Source organism: Austrofundulus limnaeus, unplaced genomic scaffold (genome assembly GCF_001266775.1).
Source record: "Austrofundulus limnaeus strain Quisiro unplaced genomic scaffold, Austrofundulus_limnaeus-1.0 Scaffold32, whole genome shotgun sequence".
Classification (NCBI taxonomy): Eukaryota; Metazoa; Chordata; class Actinopteri; order Cyprinodontiformes; family Rivulidae; genus Austrofundulus; species Austrofundulus limnaeus.
The window spans coordinates 201,933-212,760 of record NW_013952434.1 but is presented as its reverse complement, the minus strand read 5'-3'; the positions used below and the strand labels follow the sequence as shown (position 1 = coordinate 212,760).

Sequence of the window (10,828 nt, the reverse complement as noted above, 5' to 3'; positions counted from 1 at the left end):
ATACTTATTTTACCCGTTGTAAGTACAAAGTGTAATATAAATTGATTTTTACACTACTTTACCTTTACAGCTTTTGAAACATAAATTAATTGTGTGTGGGATCAATAAAGTTGTATTTTGTAGTCCTGTAAGAAGTTTTAATACATTGTTTTTGGTACCTGTTTTTCTCAAATTGTGTGTGCGTGAGCATGTGTGTGTGTGTTTGAATAAATGATGGTGCCGTATTAACGTAAATCTCTGTTAAAATGTGCATTATGAAACAAAGTCCATTCATTTGTAGTAAGTTCACAGCACAGCGGTGCCACCTCCAATATGGCGGACGCACAGCTTGTCACAGCAGCGGACCGACACAGTCAACGAGGCTTCTACGTATTTATTTCTATGGTTTCCACAGCTACCTGTTTGAAGCATCACCGCTATAGTGAGAAATGGCACGGCAGAGATTTATTTTTATTTTTAGACTTTTTCACCAGGGTCCTAATTGACCAGTGCATTGATGCACAACATCTCCTCTGCAGTGCTCTGGCTGCCTCTTCCTTTGTACTTCTCCTCGCTCGTGTCCTCAGCCCTCTGTACTCCTCCCCTCGTCGGTTTCTCCCGCTCTCCATCGGTTAGTATTCAGTGAATGGAGCTGAGCTTCTTCATTTTTTCATTAGTCTCTTGCGCGCCTCTCAGCAACTTGAAGTGGGAGCAAGGCTGCCCTCCTACGCAGAAATTAGTGTCAGAAAAAAAAAAAAATAATAAAAAACAACTCATGGTTCACACACAATGACAAAAAGGGCACACACTTCAAGTCAGGGCTCTCAGCGGCTTAAGTGGGAGACAGGAAATAAGAGGATTATTGCTGTCTTTGTTTTTAATCAAGCACTGTTTGACTGGTTGCTGGTTTGACCGTAAATAAGAGGGTCATGAGTTTCTACAGCAAACTGACTGATTCAGAGCCACTGTGCCACTACAGGACAGACTCGGGGGCTTTTTCTGGGCATCTGCTACTTCTCTAGTTGTGTGAATGCTGATTCAGCATTCTCATTATTGTTTTTAAATGTATTTTCTGTAAGCTTTCTGCAGTCTAACTATTTCTACATACTATGGACAACTTTAACCATTCATACATCAAAGAGTTCAACTCATTTGGTAGATGGGTGCTATGACACTTTAATACTATTTAAAATATTTAACTTTACCTACAAATACTTGCCTCATAGAAATGCATTTAGAGAGCTTGAAAAACAATATTTTAGAAATCTGCTTCAGCGTATTTGCTCTTTTAGCTTTTTAATTAGCCTTTTGCTACTTTTAGCTTATAGTTATTCTATTAGGTTTAGCATTCAGCTAACCTTCAGCTTGTTTTAATTTGTAGCTAATATTCTGCTATATTTAGCTTTTAGTTACAGTTCACCCACTTTAAGGTTTTATTGCTTTAAGTTACCTTTTTTCTCTATTTACCAGTCTGCTATTTATAACTTTAGCTACTTTTATTTGTTGACTACATTAAACTTTTAGCTACTGCTCTGCTACTTCAAAATTTTAACTAGCCGTAAGCTACTTTAGATATTTAGCAAGCATTTTGTTACATTTAATTACTGTTTTGTGAATTTTAGCTTTTGTCTTTTAACATGTAGCTATCATTTTGCTAGTTTTGGCTTTTAGCCATTGTTTTATTACAGTCTTTTGCTATAAATGTAGCTTTCAAGTAGTTTAAAAACATTTGAAAAATAATTTCTCATACTTGGACTTACTGATATTTTGCCATGTATATATTGTAAACACAGAATTTTTATTTAATTATTATTTTTATTTAGTACTGAAGCATCATAATGCTGCTTTCCATCTCTCTATTTTATTTCTTTAGCTCTTTCCGTAATTAATGGAGACATATACGTATCATTTATAAAGTATACTTTATATTGAGTGAAGTCTTTGTTCTACTGTAATTTCAGGTAGTGTCTTCTACTTTTAGCTAGCATTTAGCACTATTAGCTTTTGGGTTAGTTTTGTTTTGTTTAGTGTTCCTCTTCTTTCAGCTTGTAAAAGTCAGTTTTAGCTTCTTCAGCAAATTTCAGSTGTCATCCATTATTCAACATTCTTACTGGATTTTCACAGACAAATCGATTTTCTCCCATTAATAATACAGATCAGTTATGAACAATTAATATCTGACCTGTTGTTGGATTTACAAGCTAACAGCTAGTCTAAAAAGGATCAAAACCAAACAATTGAAAACATTTTGAAAGCATGAAATATGAAAACTTTTAGATGAATTGTTTTTAGATGAGTTAGAGTTTGTAAACTCTGTGAGACAGTTTGTAGATTGGTGTCTCTTGTCACGTTACGAGACGATCAGATTGCTTTTTAAAAGACATTAAGCCTGTGCTCTTTGACCCTCGCTCCATCACAGTCACTTATATTGTCAGGTAGCTCCTTTGAGAGAACCAGGCCATTGCATCTAAACACTGATGCTGATAGAGCTGTCTCTTAAGCCTCTCTGCATCCTCAGATTAATATTTCACCGCTCCATGGCCCCCCCACCATCAGCACCCCATCAATCATTCAGCATGGCATTTCTCTGCGAGTGTGCGTGCGTTTGTTTATGTGTGTGTCTGCTGTACTCCAAGTGGATGTGTGCATTTTGTGTATGTGTCTGTTTTCTGCCCCAGTGCACCGTTTGGGACTGGGACTCCAACGGCAAACACGACTTTATTGGCGAGTTTCAGACCACATTTAAAGACATGATGAGGGCAGAGCAGGAGGGCAAGCAGGTAGGAAGGTGCACACTTAATATCCACATGTGCTGCTCATATTATTAGGCCCACAGTTCACTCTTCTSCCCACATTTAACACGTTTCTTCCATTTGTTTTTGGTTTTTTTACAGATCCAGTGGGAATGCATTAACCCAAAATACCAGATCAAGAAGAAGAATTACAGAAACTCTGGCACAGTCATGCTTAACCACTGCAAGGTGACGTTGCACATTATTATAATCAATGATAATTGTTATTTTAGTCAAATTTTGATCAACTGTTAAATGTTTTCGCCCTGGTTTTCATGGTGAAACAAAGAGATTGTTTTTCTCTCCTTTTTCATTTTTTAGAAGCAATCTACTTCTGAAGGGATTCAAATGAAATCAGGTTCAGGTTTTGATTTTGGCATTTGTGGTAAAAATGGGGTTTGCTTGTCTACGACACGTAGTTGTTTAAAAGGTTTATTAGACATTTTGGTCTTTTCACACATCAGTGCATAACAACCTAAAAAAATGAAATATTTATCAGCTTATTTTGAGATATGTCATTGTTTTCCCCTCGGGACAAGTAATAAATTTAACCATTATTCGAAAATAAAATCGTTATTATCCAAAATTATGTCACTGTTATACACTTTTCTAAATCTCAGCTCTGACTCTTAAATCAGTCTCTGTGTTTCAAGTTTGTGATTCCGACCATCTCGCCTTAGATCCAGCCCGGACTACTTAGGCAGCGATGCCTGAGGGTATGTCTGCAGAGTGGAGATGTCCAAATGTTCCCCTGGAGCTCTATACCAATGCCCCTGAGTTCAAACTTTTTTTATTTTATTTTTTTTACATAGAGCTGACACTAAGAGATAGCTACGTTAGCTGATGCAAGTTTATGATGAAATTTAGAAACAGTCACTGACAATATTGTGTCCAGTGTTGTTAGTTGGTAAGAAAAGGAGGCACTCKTTTGGAGCAGGTGTTGGCCAGTTACAGATTGGTGGGGTAGCATAACCCAGTTCCACCAGCTCTAACCCTCAGGGTCCAATTACACTCAGTTGTAGACATGTGTACAGATTCATGGCAGCAGCAGTAAGGTATTCTAGTACCCAGTTGTTTTCTGAGTGTTCTCCCGACATCTGCAATAGCTCGCTTAAAATAAACTCACATATGAGCAAAAATAAAACAGGCATAATATGAATTAGACTGAGCTTAATTAGTTCATATACTAAAGTTTTACATGTGCACAAAATACCATGTAGAGCTCAGTTTTTGTTTGTTAGCAGTGCTCAGTCATAGCAATGAGAYGAGGAACCTTTGGCCCTTGGAGGGCAACCCCTGCTTACTTAATGATGGTTATTTGACAGAACATCACTTCAAAAATCACCAGACTTTTCCTCCATGTGAATCTGTCTTTACCTACGTTTGTGACCATGTGCTTATTACACTGCTCCTACTTTACCGTYGCAGTTCATGTGAAAAGTCAGCAACTGCGGAAGCACTTCTCCTTCTGAGACAATGAAAAGTATTTTCTGTCATTTTCTGATCCAGAGGAAACGACACAAAACGTTAATTAAAGTGATCTTTCCTGACAGATCATCAAAATGTACTCCTTCCTGGATTACATCATGGGGGGCTGCCAGATTCAGTTCACGGTACGCTCTCACAAAAAGGGAACAGATTTATCAATACCTACACACCCCCTGTCTGCTTGTCCCACCCTGGCTGTCTTTGTGTCCTGTCCCAGGTGGCAATAGACTTTACGGCGTCCAACGGGGACCCGCGAAACAGCTGCTCCCTCCACTACATCCACCCCTACCAGCCCAACGAGTACCTGAAAGCGCTGGTGGCTGTAGGCGAGATCTGCCAAGACTATGACAGGTTGAGTCCRCTCGCATCAATCCTCGTTCACCTCACGCTGACACGCACTCATCAAAACGCTCTTACTGGATGGGTTTCTCCTTGAGAATCCTTTCCTGTGTGGAGTTATTTATATGCACAAAGTTCAGAAAGCCCAAGCTTTTGTCCATTATTTGTCCTTCCCTCTGTGTGCTGTGTTCCTCTGGTGAGTCACGTCTCTTTTTCTGTTCTCCAGCGATAAAATGTTCCCCGCGTTTGGTTTCGGAGCTCTTATTCCACCKGACTTCAAGGTAGGATGTTTGAGTGGGTTGAAAGTAAAGCATAGATTGGGGGGGCGGGGGTTGGTTCTGAATGGTTTAAATAAAAGATTTTTGCTTTTGATTATGATGAAAGGGCAGAATTCATGCTTCGATGTGTAAATTGGGCTTGACATGTGCTGAGCGTTGGGTTTGTGACACTTTTTTTTATATAATAAAAGGCTCTCCCTGTTCTCTCTTGTTTTTTCCGCGCTTGAAGGTTTCACATGACTTCGCTGTGAACTTTGATGAGGAAAATCCTGAATGTGCCGGTGAGCTTCCGCTCCTCAAACAGAAACACACTTGATTTTGCTTCTGTAGGCTTTTTACATGCGCATGCACACATCACAGAAGCCCAAGAAAAAAAAAAGCAACAACTCTGTAATGTAGCCTCTGCAAGCCTCTCATCTTCTCCTCACTGTCACCCACATATTTCTCCCTCTGTGGCTTGGTTCCTTCCCCCCGCACAAAGCAATACAAGCACGCATGCACACTTCAGCACACTCTCCTAAATGCAGCGGGGAGATTTGTCACAATGCTGTAGGATGTATTTCAGGCTCTTCGACACAGAGAAAAACAACACTAATCTCTATGTGTGAAATGGGCTTCTGTGCTCCTCTCCCCGCATAGCTGCAGAGTCCGCCACGAGTGTGTGCGCACGTGTGTGTGTGTGTGTGTGTGTGTGTGCACACGTGTGTGTGTGTGTGGCGTCACATGTTTGTGTGCACCATGAGGGAACGCTTCTTGAAAAATGCTCAGTCACCTTGGAGGACAATCACACGTGGAGTGACTGATTTATTGTAGCAAATACTTTTGCGAGTACAACAACTCTGACTTTGCGAGGTCGGCGCAGCAGCGGAATTTACAGAACGGGAATTGGAGTGAAAAACAAAATATAGAAGGTTTTTTTTTTTGTTACTCACAAGTCTGTCATTTGTAACTTAATTAACCTAGTGCTACTTTTAATATTTAGCTACTTTTCAGCTACTTTTAGCTACTGTTTTGCTACTTTAAACTTTTAACTATTAGTAAGCTATTTTTAGATTTTAGCGAGCATTTTGTTACATTCAGTTACCTATTTGTAAATTTGAGTTTTTATCTGTTTTTCTTCTGCTGGTTTTATTTTTTTTATAATTAGCCTTTTGCTACTTTTAACTTATAGCTTCAATTTTGCTAGTTTTAGCTTTTAGTTAGTGTTTTATTACATTAGCTTGTCTTTTGCTTCATGTAGCTTCAAGGTAATTGAAATAGACTTTTTACACAAATTTTTTCTTGTATTTGATATTTTGCCATGTGTGTAATATAAACACTGGATTATTTATTTATTTATTTATTTTTTAAATTTAATGACAATTTTGTAATTTTTGTGTATGTGCATAGCAGAGCCTGGCTCTTAAGAAAAAAAAGCTCAAAAAGCATATTTATAGCTTATATGTTTATAAAAAAAATCTCACCTATGATCTTAAAGGAAAATTTAAAAAAAAATAGTTTAGAGCGAATAAATCTGGTCTGTATAAAAGTGTAAATTTACTGGTTGTATTTGTTCAATTTCAACGGTGTTTCTAAAACAACCTTAGCGTTCCTGATAAACGATTGGTCAGCCCACTTCTGGCATGTGCATTTGTGRCAATATCCAACTACAAAAAGGTTCTTTGGTGGAGAAATATAATTTATGTGTACTCTATATACTGTCTTTGCTGTATTTCAATTGTTAATAAAGATTTTTAAGTAGCTTTAAGGTGGTGTTTCAATACTTTTAGCTAACATTTACCATTTTTAGCTTTTGAATTGTTTTGGTTTTAGCTAGTGTTCTGCTTCTTTTAGCGTTTACAAGTCAGTTTGATAGTCGTTCAGCACTTCGCTTCATTTCTCCATTTTCAGACAAATCTATTTCTCTATTCAGTTATGAACAGTTAACATCTTACAGTAGGTCTTGAACACATCAAAAACTGACATCAGCGTAAAGCATTCTGAAATAATGGGCAAGTCTTTGAGGTTTTTTACTTGATGCGTTACAGCGGGAACCTTTCTTTTCGTGTCTCGCAGGGATCCAAGGCGTGGTGGAGGCCTACCAGAATTGCCTTCCTAAAATCCAGCTGTACGGTCCCACCAACATCGCCCCAATTATCCAGAAAGTGGCCTCCTCTGCCTCAGAGGAGATGCACACCAAAGAGGCCATGGTAAGAGAGAGAATGGAAAATATGAAATATGTTTTAAAACAAACCCTTTGTTGCTGTTGTTGTTTGCACTTTTGCATCGGCAGACTGGGTAAAGGGAGTAAAAGAWAAGAATTGACAAAGTAGAAGGGGATTGATTGGTATTTATTTAATTCAGGTTATAAATTTAGAGCATAAATTCCTTCCTGCTTTAATGCCTACAGCATTTTCTCGAGCTCTCTAGTGGATCACTATGAGTTGTGCTTAAATCAGCTCCTGACCAGAAGCCAACGTTTAAATGATCGCTTTCATTGAACTGCTTGTCTTCACTTCCTCCATCTATCTCTGCTCTGCGTCCCGCCAGGAATACTTCATCCTGCTGATCCTSACGGACGGCGTCATCACCGACATGGCGGACACGCGGGAGGCCATCGTGCACGCCTCTCACCTGCCCATGTCCGTCATCATCGTCGGCGTTGGCAACGCCGACTTCACCGACATGCAGATCCTCGACGGGGACGACGGGATCCTGCGCTCGCCCAAAGGCGAGCCCGTCCTCCGCGACATCGTCCAGTTTGTCCCTTTCAAGGACTTCAAGCACGTAGGTGGTGGCTGGTGGGAAGCGTCGTCTGTTACYGCTTCTCCCCAGCTGGTGTAAATACAGTCGACGCCCAGCTGTCCTCAATCCCTCGAGCATCAAATACTGCAGTTTTCTATTCACAACAGTTAGAAACTCTGGAATGAAAATTTCCTTTTTTGTGTGTGTTTGGTGTGAGCTCATAGATTTTTAGTTTGGGGTAGGTGACAAGTAATTGTCAGTGTGTAAGTGTTTGTCTGTTAGCATGAATGTATTACCTTTTTGAGTCCACCCGATTCAAGATGGCCACCACAGCTGATTGACRTTAGCTAACACAAAAAGAGCTAGCTCAGTTGGATAAGTTGAGAAATGATGCTCAAGAATACTAGATGAATTTCAGTGTGACACCAAGAAAGTCTGACAAATGTTGGGTTAACGCGGTTATACCATCAAACAGAAAACAGACCATAAAAAGTAATGAAGTGGTAATTCCTCTTCCATACAGTATGTGACCMATCACATCGAAATGAGGATTAAGTCAAATTTGGTCAAAATGACCAAATCATATTATCAGATTCCTGGCTTTAAAAGCTACATTTTATCATCCTGATATCATTAGTAGATCCAGAGATGATATTTAAAGACCGTGTAAAGTAAAATGTAACATTTTCTTTTTTAAACATTAAAATTTTCATAAATGGATTGTTGTAAATGAGTACAAATTCTCTCAACTGTAGATATTTAAATAGTGGAGATATTATTCAATTTGTGTAACAAGGTATCTGTGTTTCAGGATTTTTTTTGGGCGTGTCTTAAAGGGCAGCCTTGTGATGTCACGAAGCTGCCTTCAGTATAACCCCGCCCCCTGTTGCTCTAATGGAAAAGAAAACAAACATTGTTTCCTCTGTTACAGGAATGTTCAGGGTCGTGGGCGTGGTTTGAGCTCCTCCAGAGGCCACGCCCCCAGCATTCCAGACCACAGCTAACTGATGTTTTTTCATTACTTTTAACCCATAATTTTATAAGGTTAACAGTATTTTTAATTGTTCAAACTTGGCTGGGTGATTATTAACACCTATTTCTGTGGTGTGACAACCTCAGAACACACATTTATTACGTGGTCTTTAATTTGTCTTGTTGGTTACAATAGTACAAAAATATTTGGTCTAAATCCTAATATTATGCAATTTTAATGAGAATTGTTTATGTCATTTGAAAAAAAGAAACCTCAAATAGTATTTGAATATTGAGATTTCCCAGCTGGAAAGAAACAAAAGCTTTGATAGTTTACAGGGAAAATCTCAACATTTTAAGCCATTTTTGCTCAAAATCTGGTTTTTGGTTGCTGATGCTCAAAAAAGTGCTTCAAAAAAATTTTTTTAGGATAATATTTCAGACAATACATTGAAATGATACATTGATAGCACATTTGTTTGTTCTATTTTAACAAAATATAATTTTTGCAAGCATTTTAACCAAAACTCCATATCTGCCTATTTCTCCACACACAACTTTTAGACTTAATCCTCGATTCGATATGATGGGTCACATATATTGTAGTTGACTTGTCCAAACCATGATTTTATGAGATTATGGAGCTAAAACACACCAAGACCAGTCTGATCCAACCTGTAAACAGATCTTTAATGACAAAAACATATACAGGATTAAAACAAACAGGCTATTTTGCTTAATTTATCTGTTTTAATGAATCTGTTTTAACTGAGGTAGACAGCTGTTTGGCAAAACATCCATTCCTCTAGATTGATTTTACTGTTAGACTAATTAAAGGAGACATCTTTCTTTTCTAAGAGCCCTTTACTTGTGAGGCTTGCAGTTTTCTGATTACCTTTCGGTTACTGCMTAAGGCAAGAAGAAGTACCACAAAAAATGTAGGGCTAGGTCTCAATAAATGCCAAAAAAAAAAMCGACCTGAAAACACTTTAAATGTCTCCATTAGTTTTCAAAGTTAGTGCTTTGTTGGGCGGCACAATACGTTGATTGAAAGGGTGCAACATCTGTCACGTTTGGTGGATGGTGAGGGACAGCAGGACCCAGATGTAGACACAAAGGGGGCAGTTCTCAGGAAGCTTGCAGTACTTTTAATATCAAAGCTTAGCAACAGAGAAGCCAGGATCAGCAAGTTGTATGGAAACTTACAGAGGATCTGAGGGAGAACAGAGGAAAACCAGRCAGTGTATGTACCAGGAAGGGTGTGCTGATTAGTAATGCAGTACAGGTGGTATGAGAGAACCTAGAAATAAAAGACTATGGAGGATATCAAGACCTTAAGAACAGACAGTACTTGACTGAAACTGCCTATAACTAAACAAAAACACGTAATAACAACTGAATCATGATAGTGTCTGTAGTAATGTATTTTTTGTGGGTATCTTTGATGATCAGTTTGAGTGGTGAACTTTAGGACACTGGGCTCAAACGACAGGGATTTTTACCCCCCCAAATGCGGGCGTAATAAGTCATACCACATCAGTTCGCTGTTCTCTCGAGTGTTCGTGTGGCCATATGCATGTACGTTTCTGGTGGCATTAATTTTGCTTGGCTCTGACCAGATGTGTTTGGTGGGGTCTGTTATGGTGAGTTTGGTCTGTGACAGGCTGGGAAATTAGGCAATTATATCCCAATCGAATCAGCAAGTTAAAGATGGCGGGGGGTGGGGGGGCATGTGTTGAGCGTTTGAAGAGCGGGAATTGGACGGAGGAGAGGAGTTATGAATAATGTGGAGAGCTGAGGATGAGAGGAGGGAGACAGAGTGGGAGAAAGAGGGTGTTGGGGGTGTTGGTGGTGGGGAAGTGGGGGGGGGAGGGGGTCAACAGAAGACCAGAGCTAAAGACAAAAGGGAGCGAGGGAGTGTGTGACAGAGGTGGAGAGGTGATTTTCTGCTCCGTCGTTTCTTTTCAGAAGGGATTAGCAGGACAGAGCTGCTGGGTGACAAGCAGAGAGGGGGATAACAGGTAGATAGGAGCGGAGGAGAGAGAGCTGGAGGGTGGAGGGAGGAAAAGAGGGGAGGAGAAGKAGGAGGAGAGTAAAAAGGCTGGGGTGGAAGAAGGACTTTGATGATGCTTTGTCTCACGGAATTATGTGAGACGGAGTACGACAAAGTCTCTGACATTAAGTATTCAGAAAGGACTGTATGTGCATTTGACTGAGGTGTGTGTGTGTGTGTGTGTGTGTGTGTGTGTGTGTGTG

At 39.5% G+C, this 10,828-nt stretch overlaps 1 protein-coding gene across 1 annotated transcript in view; it reads left to right on the top strand.

Annotated features, from left to right (window-relative positions):
• The window catches only part of cpne4b (copine IVb), a 33,069-nt gene that overhangs the window by 16,654 nt on the left and 5,587 nt on the right, over positions 1-10,828 (top strand). The window contains exons 8-15 of the mRNA XM_014005645.1: positions 2,658-2,759; positions 2,874-2,960; positions 4,325-4,384; positions 4,477-4,610; positions 4,825-4,879; positions 5,106-5,157; positions 6,932-7,065; positions 7,406-7,642. Coding sequence (XP_013861099.1) covers positions 2,658-2,759; positions 2,874-2,960; positions 4,325-4,384; positions 4,477-4,610; positions 4,825-4,879; positions 5,106-5,157; positions 6,932-7,065; positions 7,406-7,642 — 861 coding nt within the window. The remainder of the gene's footprint in view (positions 1-2,657; positions 2,760-2,873; positions 2,961-4,324; positions 4,385-4,476; positions 4,611-4,824; positions 4,880-5,105; positions 5,158-6,931; positions 7,066-7,405; positions 7,643-10,828) is intronic.